Genomic DNA, 14524 nt, shown 5'->3' with positions numbered 1-14524 from the left:
ATTCTAATGAAATGCCATTCAGAAAATATTTATATCATTCTTACGACCCTCTCCAAAAATATCACATATTAGCTGTACATCATTTGCATGTGGAGAAGAATGGCAGCTGATCTGCAAGACCACGTGGGGAAAGGCTCAGAAAATGCGACGAAAGTGCCAATGGACAAACAGTTTCTTGACACATTTTGGAAATTGGCTGTGCCATCTGACAAGGAACGGATTTCTGGAGCAAGAACTCTGCTTGAAATATTGATCTCTAAACAAAATGAATCAAGCGAGGTGAGCATCGGGTACCGAGTATGATGCATGATCGTAAGGTGCGCGTGGCGCCGGGTGGTGTCGCAATTCGCGTACACAGACACACGATGGATGGGAACTCGACAGTCGGGCTAGCTCGCCATCCATTTTGTCCATCCCCGCGGCCGCCTCGCTCGCGCGCCTACCACTTACAGCACCGCACTAACCCGCATGGCTGCAGGGCGCCGCCACCTCGTGCGTGGACGATCACAATGTATAACGTTACATCTAACGTTTCATGGTTGTTTGGTTGAGGATTTAGTTTGTGATTGAGATGTGATGCTTTGTAAAAAAAAAAAAAAAAGAATTAAAAAAGGTGCCTTGTGTTTATCACTTCCAACAATATGGTTCTGTAGCTACATGTCAAGGGGAAAAAAATCATTGTGTGTGTATGTGTGTGCACTCCGTTCCCAGAGTGTGTTTTACTGTAGTGTTAGTTGCGAAGCGAAGGAAGTGACGTGCAGGTGCCAGGCAGTGAGTGCCCAATTAACATGAAGTGGGCCCTATAATAAGGTGCATGTTTAAACAAAAATAGATGAATAAAAAAAGAAAATCTTCCTGTCTGATGCTAGGATTGGGTTTAACATGTTAGATTACTGCGACCAGCCCCATACGCATAGCGTAATGGGGCTACGGACTGTAGCATTCAGGATCATGACAGGGTAGTATCGCGGACAAATATCAACTTAAAATCAAATAATTTCTTCAATTTGAAGACTTGCCACTACCAGTGAAGTTGAAGTATTGACAACAGGGTTCGTGCAACGGTTCTGTCAATATAGTCCCTTTCTGTTCATGTGACTTGGTCATCGCCCATCGTCGTAAGAAGAGCTAGAGCTCGCCAGCACTGAGCCAGCGCGCGGCATCCGCATACGCGGAATGGCAGTCGTATATCACTCATAACATCCATAGCGACTCCCGCGGCAGTAACCACAAAGCTCTTCGCGGGCTCCGATAGGGCAGCCAATTTCACTGAAACCAGGCATTGCAAGGTCCATGTCATGTACTGTTCTTACCACATGCGCTTACGTGAGGTTGATAAATCTTTCTTTCAAAAAATCAGAAAACATTTCAATTTTGAAAAAAGTAAAGTTTTGATACTGCCGTATATTGCGCAATGTGGATTAAGTACAAAGTACACCAAAGGTCACGACAAATAAGTGCGAAATTTTGACTTGGCGTGCTGAACAGACCATCATCCTCGGGCTACTAGTGGAAGCTAGCAGACGCAAACCCACGTACAGGAAGGCAAAAGTAGTTCTGGGAGGCATTTCATGAAGCGTTTTGGCCGGATATTTTTCTGACAAACTGTTACAAGCTACTGAAATCCTTGCATCTGATTGGCTGAGAGCAAACTTGTCCGACAACTTTGTCGGACAAAATGCTTCATGAACTGCCCTCCAGGTGTGTGATTCGAACACGTTGTTTGCCATACGGCCGTATTACCTTTGAAAAGAATGATATCAATGCACCCCTGTCATGACTGATAGAGCTAGCGATCGGCGCGAATAGGCTCAGAAGTTGTATATTTCGTGCGTAGAAAATGATGTATGTGCGCGATAGAGCCATGTAGTGCTGAATGACGAACGCTAATTTAATGAAATGCTTCAACCAATCAATGGAGCCGTTAACTTATAAAGCAAGCCACCCATGTATGATTTGACCATACAGTAACACCGTCCAAAATCGTCTGCTGGTACTGGCGACATTAGGATGTAAAAGTAAAACCTTTGCTTTTGCGTGTGGTCAAATTTTGGCACGGGAGATCGAACCTTGTCCTTGGTACGAGTTTTTTGGGGGGAGAGATTTCCATGTACATCCATGTACAAGTGTATGCAAGGTCCTTGGGAAGAATGATTGCTTTCTGTGTTGCATTGTTCAGTTCTTGACCTGGGGAGCTAATGGAGTGATACCTATCAGTGTGATTAGTGAACTGTCCTTGATGGTTTTGTCACAGGAGTTAGATGTATCGGTTTGTCGGGTCGAAATCTACAACCTTGTTGGGGATTTTGTCGAACAGGGCAAGTCTCAAGTGCTCTCTTCAGATATTTTAAGACCATCCCAGTTGTTTGATCATTTCTCCAACTCTTGATGTGCTGTGGTCAGTATGGTAGTGATGAAGACTAAATCATTTAATTGTAGAAAAGAGAGAGGCGTGGGCCGAGGACTGAACCCCGTGGTGGGACACCCGAATGGACTTCTTCCTCTGTAGACTGAGATCCTTGAAGAACAAAACTCTACTTTCACTTGCTGTGGAAGTTGGCTATCCATCTGCTGCTCCACCCTCGTATTCTGTAGTGGGGTAGGGTAGTTTCAGCAAGAGCCTCTATGCCCCGAATTCACAAAGTTGGTGCAACAAAGACCATAGTTTTTGTATGGGGCGCCAAGTGTCGCATGGCCTATTTCGTTGACAAAATGACCATTTCGTCAATGAAATGTTAACATTTCGTTTGGTGCAACATTACGTTTGGCCATGCGACCCTTGGCGCCCCATTGTACCACCATTGTGAATTCGGGCCCAAGTGTCCCATCTTTGTCAAAAGCTTTCCTGAAGTCTACGATGAGGACATCAGTTCGTCTTTTCTCTTCCATGTTGTTTGTGCGGTCGCTGATGAAGTGCAGCAGCTGGAGCTGACATGATCTTTTCTGTGTGAATCCGTGTTGGAGAGAATAGAGCACCTAGAGGATGTTATTACCTCCGCAAAGGGAGGAGGTTAAATGTTTTCATTACCATTGGTTTGTTTGTTTGTTTGTTAGTTTGTCCGTGTGCAAAATAACTCAAAAAGTTGGGCACAGATTTGGATGAAACTTGCAGGAAAGGTTGAGAATAAAACAATGAACAGATGATTGAATTTTGGTAGTGACCCGGACATTTTTATGGATTTTATGAAGGATTTTTGATATTTTAGCAGGTAGGGTCAATGAACTTGGGAGTTCAAGCTGTGCATTTTTGAGGTTTTCATTCGTGCACTAAAGTGTGTGCTCTACTTTCTGCTAGGGCGAGGCGTGCCACGCAGCTGAGGGTTTATGACATAACAAAGGCTTCTACATTGGGAAATCGGGCAATTTTTCAGCATGCATAGGTTATGTATGGGTGGAAATCACTGATCTCTATGGAGGAGCAAGATTATCGGTGGAAAGTAAGCCCTGCTGTAAAACGAGGAATGTTCGCATGCATTTTAATTTTCGTGAATTTCGCGAGCGGCAACATTCGTGAAATTAAAAAGCACTTGAAAGTTCTTACCTACACAATATGCAATTGATTCCCATGGCAAGCCGCGAAAATTTCATGCTGCGAGAAAGGCCATCGGTTCCAATTCGCAAAATTTTCATGCCGCAAATATATCATGTTTTACAGTAGCTGCTTGGTGGAGGTCTGCGCTCTCCGAGTGCTTTTCTAGTTGCTAATATTCCCATGAGACATTATGCTGCTTGCAATAATGAGTTCCATCATCTTGCCCGTTACGCATGTGAGGGATATGGGGTGATAGTTTCGTGGATCTGTCTTGTCCTCTTTCTTGTAGATGGGCACAACGTTTGTATCTTTCCAGTCATCAGGCGCCTCTCCTGTCTCATAAGATCGTCTGAATAGCATGCATAAGATGTGAACTATGAATGGTGTTTGCCATCATCTTTATGACTTGTGGTGTAATGCCATCAGGGCCTGGAGCTTTGTGTGCTCTCGGGGTCTTTAACATCTTCTCTACCCCTGCTATGGTATTTCCATGTCAGGCATGGGCATGTCTTCATAGGGAGAACAATCTAGTAGCATATTGGGAGGAAGAGTGAGTTTGCTTTGAGCGATGACTGGAAAGTATTCATGTAATATCAATATTGATGATTTCCGACAACCGATCTTGGTTCAAATTCACATGTGTAATTCCGGAAATAATTAAGTATATCCTGTGATTTTGGTGCAATTTGGTTCAGCGGAATTGGAGATATTGCATGGATATGAAGGTGTATTAGTGCCATATAGGGTAAGATCAACCTAAATTGAGGGTATGTACAATTTGTAATGAGTTTCCAACTTTATGCAAAAGTTTGAATTCATTGACATCACACAGAAGTACCGGTACAATTTTGTACATTTGTTTTAATCCAAGATTAGCATGAAGGTTTATAGACCCTACCATTTGTCAGCAATAGAAACTGAATTGACTAGTTCTGCTGTGTCTAGAGTGGACTCTTTGTAATTTTGGAAATTTCATGAAAAGTGGATAATGAACTAGATTATTAATATCTATTTCATATTAATTATGAAAGATAACGACGAGGATGAATTTTAAATTTCATGGCAAAGCAATGTTTCTAATTCTATCTAAAAAAAAAATTACCTCTGAAATCACTATCATATTACACAGCTTTGTGCCACAAACGCCATGTTACAGTGATGAGCATTAAATTTACATATATGTGCATAAAGCCCTGGGCCCTTATCGTGGTTGTTACCATGGCCCTTGCATATGAAAGCTATGCCTATAGATATTTGCTGCATTAAAAACAAAAACAAAACAAAACAAAATTGTATGGGGTGTTTTCAAGGCATTGTCCATACCCGAAGACTGAGCGAGCAAGACACACCATTGGATTCAGCACATCTGAAACTAATTGCTAACCACACACTGCTGGTTCATGTATCCAAGCAGATGCCAAAATATGGGGTTCAGTATGATGCTAATGATGTTAACATCAATTGTTGGATTCATGTACTGGTCAGCATTCTAACAAAGATCTGGAAACTTACTTCTTTTACATGATACCAGCTCTGTAAGGATTCATTTATGTTTGTGATAATTGGAAAATTGAATTCAAATACAAATTGCAGAATGCTATTTTTTCATTGCACAACTGTGATTCTCAGTTACTAAAGTTGATTGCTCTCAAATTGGCTCTTAAGTCCTGACTTGTGAAACATGCTTGCTAATATTTGTGCTGGTGGTGTATGCATCGTATGTGCAGAGTGTTTGCCTGAGATACCAGTGAGTCTTTCAGAAAATACATGTATAAAATTGTGGTTAAATAACAAGGAAAAATCTGTGTACCCGGTACTGTAGAACAAGGAATGTCCCTGTGCTTTTTAATTTTGCAAATTTCGCGAGATCCGAGTTTTGCGAAATTAAAATGCACACTAAAGATCTTTTCTACGCTATATGCATTGAATGTTAGAGGCAACTTGTGAAAATTTCATGCTGCGAATAAGGCCGTCGGCTCCCATTCACGAAAATTTAGTGCCGCAAAAATATTGTGTTTTACAGTATTTTGAGTCTTAACACAAGTCTTTGTTTATTTCACCAGAAACGCTATTGTTCTGAGGTCTCGTACAGCCTGAAAAGATTAATACGTGGTCTGGCCTCGTCAAGGAAGGGAGCTCGACAAGGATATGCTGTGGCACTCACTGAGGTATGGTGTATGGAAGTAGGCATCCCTAATGTGTTCTGTTTTCTTTCATGCATGAATCAAATGTGTGTGTTGGGTCCTCCAAGTGCCATGGTAGCAAACTCTCCCTAACTTAGTGCAAACAGGTTCCATGACATTTGCTCCTGCAACAATTGCTACCATGAAATATCTGCAGAAGCTAAGCCAAACATAACCCTAACCGTAATCCCAAGCCTCACATCAGAGTAAACCTAAAACCCAATCACAACCCTAACCCTAAATCCTTGGAGAAAGTAAGACCGGAGCAATTGTCGCAGAAGCAAATGTCGTGTCACCCTGCAAACATGCATTACTTACTACATAATGACCTTGTCTGCATTGTACAGGTTTTTTATGCCTCCGCCACGAAGTGGTGCCGGAGGCATTATGTTTTCGGGTTGTCCGTCCGTCCGTCCGTCCGTCTGTCCGTCCGTCCGTAATGAATTTTGTGGACAAGGTAACTATCAAAACCTGTTGAGGTATCCTAATGAAACTTGGCATGTATGTGTATTAGGGGGTGAAGTTGTGCCTATCAACTTTTGGGTGCACGTGCTCAAGGTCAAAGGTCAAAAGGTCAAGGTCAAATACATAAAATTTCACTATTTCCACCATATCTATGCAATGCCAGAAGATATTTTCTTGAAACGTAGTGTATACATGTATTACCCAATTTAGATTCTCTGGTGAAAGTTTGGGTCATGAGGTCAAAGGTCAAAGGTCAAAAGGTCGAGTAAACGTATTAAAACTTCTTTTTTTTCTCTGTAAATTGGAAAATTGTATCTTCATGGAACGTAGTATATACATGTACTGACTGGCAGTGATTATCTAGAGAATGTAGGGTTCATGGGGTCAAAGGTCAGGGGTCAAAGGTCAAGTGCAACACTTCAAAATTTTACTATTTCCCTCATGTTCATGCAATGCCAGCAGGATTATTATTTTTTTTTTACACTTGGTGTATGCATGTGTAACCTAATTGAAATTCTCTGGAGAGTTTTTTTTTTTTTTTTGCCTCAAAGGTCAAAAGGTCAAAGATCAAGTGAAAGTGCTGAACTAACTTTTCCTCCATATCTCAGAAGTGGCTCAATTTATCGTGAAATTTACTGCATATTTATGCATATTCTACCTGAAAGTGATTACTAGTATCTTGTGAATTTTAGGGTCAAAGGCCAGATGAACATGGTAACAATTTACTATTCAGTACAGAAATTGCACTCTCTCTCCATACCGGTACCATGAAAATTACTCAATGCATAAATGTATGAATGGGTCAAAGTCAAGTTAAAGTCCTTAAATCCCCAAATACATGCTCTCCTTTTCATCCAATTAAACCAAGGTCAAGGAGGTGAACATTCAACACATTTGTGACAAACTTGTCATTTCAATATTTTGCCAGTTTTGTGAAAATGTAATCACACACTGTCCACATGTACTATCTAGACCTATTAGGAAAATCATGCATTATGGCGGAGGCATACCAGTCGCCATAGCGACATTTCTAGTTGATGAGATGAAATTCTCTTTGACAAGTTTAAAACCAAAGTATGTATGAGCTTACCTGTAGGAATGAATCATGACTTCTCACAGACATTTAACAACAGTCAGCTTTACCTTGGTTTATTCATCATTTTACAGTATAGCCATTTGATTTTCATTAGTGATGGAAAAAGGTTTATACTATTTCTTATTCAGATATCTCGCAGTATACTTATTGGATATAATACACACAAATTGCTGTTCATGAGTATCTAGATTCAACTAATATTTGCTTTCTACATTACAGCTTCTCTCTAAGGTAAAGGATGTGGATCTGTCCGATGTCTTCAAACTTGTTCAACAGGAGCTGCAAATATCAGGGAAAAAGAGTGTAAGTCAGTGATCATGATGCTACATGCAAGTGTGTGCCTTCTGCAATGTCGTCACCTCTTGAAGTATTGTTTGTGAGATTTTTGTGTGATTGTATTGTGCAAAAACAGCATGGTTACTTCCGCTGCAGGATTGGCAAATGTGACAAAAACAAAATCATAACAGCAATACCCCTACAATGTACCTACTCTGAGATCAAAGATATAGAATAATGTAGCATATCATAACCATTTCTTATAAAGATATTGAGCTCATGAAGTCTTCAAAACACACACATCACTGCCACTGCCATTAGCACTGCACATGCTTCAGCAAGCGATGTTTTGTTTACACCACTAGTAATCTTCCAAGTTGGGTACTATACACGTTGGCCTTCTCATAGACATACGCACTGAATTCAAGAAGCCTATTCTCATTTCTCTTGCCCTCTTCAGGGGCCGTGTAACATTTTCAGGGGTGGGGCAACAGGATGGGGTTCAAGGTTAAAATATATCCTGCTTTTTATATTTTACCCGATTGTGGAAAATTGAAATTGTGGAAAATTGACCAACTCCTTCTCATTGTCCAAGAGTTTGTGAGTGTTCATGAACTACCTTGCATGAACGGGTTTGATTTTGGCTGTTTGCAGATCAATCACACTAGCATCCCCCTCGGCAGTGCACTCTTCTTCTTCGACCAGCACTGAAACTTTTTCTGCAAACCATCCTTGGAATTCATTCCAAATGAGTTGCTTGTATTTTCCACTCATGGTAGCATCTAGAGGCTGGAACTCATCAGTGCTATGTAGAGGAATGAAGACACAAGTTGCACCTAGAGCTTCAACAGCCTTTGCTGACTTCTTTCGTGTAATGAGCAGCAAAAATATTGAAAATAAGAGGGTGCAAAGTTGTTCTAAGTTCTTGTCGAGCGCAATGCACATACAGAGATATGAACTTCTTGGTTTAGCAAATTGTGATGTCGGGTGGTGCTCTAGTGCAAAGGATAATGCTAAACATCCCACTAGTCCAGGATGTCAACATTTGGATGACACCTGTTGTTTATTCTCTGGTTGATGAATGGTAGGGGGCGACATTTCGCCTCTAAGGGTACATGCAAGCACAGCTGTGTATTGACGCTTCCCCCCTTTTCATTCATGTCCAGCTCCTGCATGGTTTCGCCTCCACCCCTGTGTGGTCCCACTTTATAATGAGTTCATCTTGGATTTCGAGCTTTCTTTACGTTCAATCTGCTAATGAAACTTGCCGCCCAGTGCTCCCAGATCATCTGGTTGGTGCTCGGCAACCTTGTTGACCTTCCTTTTCATGAAGTTCATTCGATGGAGGATTGATTGATTGATTGACTTTATTTCATCACGGATAAAAGCCTGCTTTCAGCCGTTAGCTGGTTTTCAGCAAGGCTGTGAACATTAATACAATGTTTACAAACAGATTTACGATGAATAAAATATATTCAGAAATGTGTAACATGAAAAGTATATACAATGAACGGAAGAAATCAAAATGAGAACTGAAGAAAAGGATAACATACAGAAATAAACAGAGATTTGAAAAATTGGCAAACATGTCACAATGGAAATGGATTAAAAGGTTTCAAAATGGTGGACGAGCGCTTAACGAGACACAAGGGTGGTCTAATGAAATGACTGACTTGTCTGTGAGATAATTTTTTGAATATGTACAAAAATTAGCACTGGAGTGAACAGGTCCAAGACTTTTCAAGGGTTGTCGGACCACCAATATCCTTCAACGGTGGAGTCTCACACTTCTTGAGAAGACCTTTTGTGGCCACAATGACAATTGATGCAGAAATCAGACCTGCACCGTCTCTCAAGGTCGTCACAAATTTCCTCACTCACTTATCGCCCTCTTTGCCAAGAAGTAAGGGCAATTCTCTACACTTTTGTGGCAGGCTGGTGATGGAGACAGCTCCCACATCTGCCGCCTGATTAATTTCTAAGGAGATGTGCCCTTGTCATTCCTTTGACAGTGCTTTCATGTACAGGTCTATTTTATTCCTCACTACATGTATATCTCCTAGCAGGGGGCATCGATTCCCATTTCAGCTGCAAACCTGATCTTTGTGTGCAGATCTTTATACCCCCGCCAAACGAAGTTTGAAGGGGGTATGATAGGAATCAGCGGACGGTCGGGCGGTCGGGCGGTCGGGCGGTCGGGCGGTCGGTCCGTTGCAAATCTTGCATCGCGAACTACTTCCTCAGTTTTCAACCGATTCCCATAAAACTTGGCACAGATGTGTGCCTTGGGTTGTAGATGTGATCGCAGGTCAGACCAAAGGTCTGCTCCGGGCCGGTACGTCACTGACCGGTCTGGCGTTCCCACTGCGGACATCAAAACTCTGTACCGCTATCTGGACAACCTGACATTGTGGTTGTTTTTGACGACGTGCAGATACAGTTTTGTCACAAAAAGTAATATATGCATCTGGGACAAATCATACTTTGATACTAATAAGCTTTTTTTTATACCCCCGCCAAACGAAGTTTGAAGGGGGTATATAGGAATCAGCGGACGGTCGGGCGGGCGGTCGGGCGGTCGGTCCGTTGCAAATCTTGCGTAGCGAACTACTTCCTCAGTTTTCAACCGATTCCCATAAAACTTGGCACAGATGTGTGCCTTGGGTTGTAGATGTGCAAGACGTATTTTTTGACAGTACCCAAAAGTATGTTGCCATGGTAACGGCATATTATGGGCAAAAACGGGTACAAATCTTGCGTCGCGAACTCCTCCCACAGTTTTTGATCAATTTTTATGAAATTAGGTACAGATGTTCATCTGAATATGTTAATGTGCAAGACACATATTTCCGCAGTGGCAAAAAGTGCGTTGCCATGGTAACGGCATGTTATTGGTAAAATATAGGGCAAAATGCTTCATGGCAAAACTGCTTCATCAGTGTTCTTCCAATTCTCATGGAATTCATATTGAATGTTTGTCTTAGGATATAGGTCAGCATGACACATTTCTTGACAGTGACAAAAAGTATGTTGCCGTGGTAACAGCTCACATATTATGAGCCAAAATGATGGAAAATTTTGTGTTGCAAACTACTTCCTCAGTTTTTGCCCAATTTCCATGAAACTTGGTACAGATGTGTGCCTTTGGTTGTAGATGTACAAGACGCATTTTTCGACAGTACCCGAAAGTACGTTGCCATGGTAACGGCATATTAATGGCAGAAGATCAAGGAAAGATCTTGCAGATTTAACTACTTCCTCAGTTTTTTGACCAAAGCTTATGAAATGTTGTTTTGACCAAAGCTTATGAAATGTTGTTTGGCGGGGGTATAACCAGTCGCTGTAGCGACATTTCTAGTTTGGCTAAACGTCATACTTCCCTTCCTTTTTCCCCGTGTTTGCTGGAGAGCTATGATCCGAGACCATGGTCACCCAGCAGTTGGCCCAGATGTAAGGCCTCTGTGATGCTACCATTTGCATTCTGCACTGATGCTGGCTCAATTCCAGGAACACTAGATGGCTTTGGGAGCCCATTGTGTCTTCCTCTCCTTTCAAAAGGGGCATGAAATATGTAAACAGTATACAATAAACAATAAACAATAAACCAGAATCAATAAACAAAGAAAGATAAACAAGAACTAAACACAAAACACTAAAGAATAAATCTTGCTAATAACACTAAAATTCTTTTGATAAAAATTTTATGTAAACTTGAGTGCAGCCTAACCCTGCTTTATGTAAACATGTGGGGTGATACCTGTGCACATAATTCAAGCGCCCATTCAGCATGCCTGCTAACATAGCAAGCAAAAAAAAAAAAAAAAAAAAGTTTGTGCGCTGTCATTGTTAGGCTACTTTCATGTCACAAGTAATGTGCCAAAATTTCCTCTTTTACAGTAATAGTGATAATGAGATCATGTTTTGAGCATGGAAAATATGTGTATATATTCTGTGCTGCAAGAGCTTGATGCCTTTTTTGCTGCTATGTTCTAAACTATATAAATAGAAAATTGACATTAAATAGATATTAAATCTATAATATGGGTCAATAACACACAACAACATCATCAATTATCAAAGTTCTCAAATCAAGCACTTCCATGTGATGAGCCAGAAATGTCTGAAGATGCCAAATGATCTCAAGCTACGAGGCTGTATGGTTTATCAAACACTGTTTACAAAGGTCCTGCCCCCTTGCTCAATTTATCCAAATAGGTCATGAGAAATGAAAGAATTTGTTTGTTTTTCTTTTTTTCAGAAATCTTTTTGCTGAATTGATTTTGTTTGGTTTGTTTTGCTGCATTGAGCTGGAAAATGTTGATGATTTTTATTCTCTGTGCATATTAATTCATAACAGGAAGAGAAGGAGTATGCCTTTGGACAGGTCTTTGCTTATCTTGCCGTCATTCAGTCTGGGAGACTCGGCCAAGTGAGTACTGGTACTATTTCATTAGACAAACATTGTGAGGGGCTTTGTGGCTGTTCCATGGCTGATGTCAGTGATTGACCTAGGGGGAAAATGTGGTCTTGTGTGGTGCTTCATCCTCTATGTGCTTACAATGAAAGAATAAAAAAAAAACCAAACACACTTTCAAAGCTTTGTCAGAACCTGCTTTAAGTAGCATATGTTTGCTGCAGTAATAAATGCATTCTTACAGGTATGCATCTGTGCATTCTTTACTTTGATCAATCTGTGTGAATGTACACTTTGTATTTTTGTAGCTACAAGCGTGTATTCGTGCATATTTTTAAAGAATACTAGTATGCATATAGATAGTGACATTGATACTGATGTTCCCGTCCTGGGTGTATTCCTCAGGACAATGGCCCCAGCTCAGTCCATGTTCTCCAACAGCTGCAGGTCCTTGCCAAGCAGAAGTCCTACTTGCAGCTCATCTCATTACAAGGGGTCATTGACCTCATAAAAAGGGTGAGTCAGGGATTCTCTGTCTTATCAACCAATGCTCATAGTTCATGCTATTGCTGCAATGATGGATATATCCCTATGGATGTTGCTCGTGTCAAACTGACGAATAGGAAATGTATTAAATGTTTGTTGTTAGTGTGGTACTGTGCACAGTTTGATCTCATTGCACACCACTCCTAACTCTACTTAGCGGGAATCACAAAGTAAGTGCCATTTTCTTATGGTCTGTCATCCAAGTACAAGCATGAAATGGATGATGTTGAGAGAAATATGCTGTATGTAGCACAGAAAATGGGAATTTGGAAGAGCTTAGAGAAAGGGAAAAAAAGAGAGAGGAAGACTTGTACTGAAGTAAGTTGGTGATGTGTAGTGTAGTGATGTCATCCACATCATAAATCTAATATAGTTTTTCGTAAATATATATGATTTTATGGTATTTTAGAAATGAAATATATTTTTTCGTAAATATATATGATTTTATGGTATTTTAGAATTGTAATGTTAGAATCATTTGAAATATGTTGATTTCATATAATCATGCAGTACTGTGTTTATGATTGTATCTAATTTTGTTGGACGTGAAAAATAATGAGAGAGTGAATTAAAATTATACACTACATACAATCTTATGTGACAACCCTGTAATGCTTCACTCTCTTCCATCCTGATACAGTCTTCTGAGGAGCTGTTCTCTAACCACATCTGGCCGGTGATCAAGTCAGATCTCAAGCTGGGATGGGAGGACATCTCAGCCAACACTCTGGCTCTTCTCCTTGTCTGCAGAGAGAAGTTCCCGGTGAGCAAAGGAGAAGGAAATGACTTTCCCCTTAAAAAATAGAGGTGCAATTTTTTGAGTGCTGATGTCAAGAGCCCTATGTACATACAAGGCTAATTAGTGACAATATTGTTTGTGTTTGTCTTTGGAGAATAAGTAGAGAATAACAAAGGCATTTTTTTTTCTTCAAATTGACTCATGCTGGTTATATGTAGAAGTGAAAATATGATTTATTTTGTCTGACGATGTTGCATTGGAAATTAAGAGTGCTTGAGGTTATTTTTACGTTCCAAAAATTGAACATGAACATTTTGGACATTTGTTGTGTTTTTTTTTCTTTAATATTTTACAATCTCATTACTCAGTACAGTATGGTACACTTCATTTTGCTTGTTTACAATTTAAATCTATGGCAACTGTATATTATTCTTAAACAGCATCATGAAATACAGACTGTCGAAATGTTTTCAAAATTGATTTGCTACCCTTAAAATGATTATCCTGTTTTCAAATCATTTTGTATTGTGTTTATCAAGTCAACAAACCTTTCCTTTTCATGTCTTTTTTTCTACTTGCCTATGTATCAATTTACTATGTTACATCGTGGGTATTCTTATGATTTTCTGCTACATAGGCAGTTAGTAAATAGTGACAGCACTATTATTGTTGTAAACAAGACAGTCTTCAATGTCTTTCTTGCTCTACCAGGATGTTGTGAAGGCGAAGTTTCTACAGAACCATTACGGCCACGCTGATGTGGTGCACCCCAGCAATTTCCCTCACATTGTCAGGATCCTCACAGTAAGTAGACATACTGAGACAAAGTTTTCAGTGGAGCACATGGTTGTTAGTAATGCTGGAGGTTTTATTTTTAAAAGAAGAATTATGATCATAGTGTCATGGTCTGCAGGTATATGAGTAAGTAGGGGCATCAGCTGTGAAGTTGCATGTTAGGATGTGGGCGGGTGCCACAAACCCACTTACCTACCGGCACTTGCCCAGGGAAATTAGAACTCATATTTGGGGAAGTAAGCTGTGTGGTCATTTGCTCGATATAAGTCTGAGAGCACTCGCCAGAATGCCCATTTGGGCAAAAGAGCAGGAAATGTTTTGTAATACCTTGGAGTGAAGACTCACAAAATCACAACAGAGTCCACCATAAGAAGTAAAGTCATAAAGTATTTTTTTTATTTTCATGAGACAGACTACATCATTTGTATGTACCCTTGCTTTGTTTTACATCCTGTGGTTCTTTATCTTACACTATGGT

The 14524-nt window shown here is 40.4% G+C and overlaps 1 protein-coding gene across 1 annotated transcript in view; it reads left to right on the top strand.

Annotated features, from left to right (window-relative positions):
* The first annotated feature begins 99 nt into the window (after positions 1-99).
* The window catches only part of LOC139714428 (myb-binding protein 1A-like protein), a 43982-nt gene continuing 29557 nt past the window's right edge, over positions 100-14524 (top strand). Inside the window, exons 1-7 of the mRNA XM_071626136.1 lie at positions 100-279; positions 5596-5700; positions 7496-7579; positions 11910-11981; positions 12372-12482; positions 13153-13275; positions 13963-14055. Coding sequence (XP_071482237.1) covers positions 100-279; positions 5596-5700; positions 7496-7579; positions 11910-11981; positions 12372-12482; positions 13153-13275; positions 13963-14055 — 768 coding nt within the window. The remainder of the gene's footprint in view (positions 280-5595; positions 5701-7495; positions 7580-11909; positions 11982-12371; positions 12483-13152; positions 13276-13962; positions 14056-14524) is intronic.

This window comes from Diadema antillarum, unplaced genomic scaffold (genome assembly GCF_040938485.1).
Source record: "Diadema antillarum isolate AM-2024a unplaced genomic scaffold, OU_Dant_1.0 seq00002269_RagTag, whole genome shotgun sequence".
In the NCBI taxonomy this organism is placed as follows: domain Eukaryota; kingdom Metazoa; phylum Echinodermata; class Echinoidea; order Diadematoida; family Diadematidae; genus Diadema; species Diadema antillarum.
This window is presented reverse-complemented; position numbering and strand designations above follow the sequence as displayed.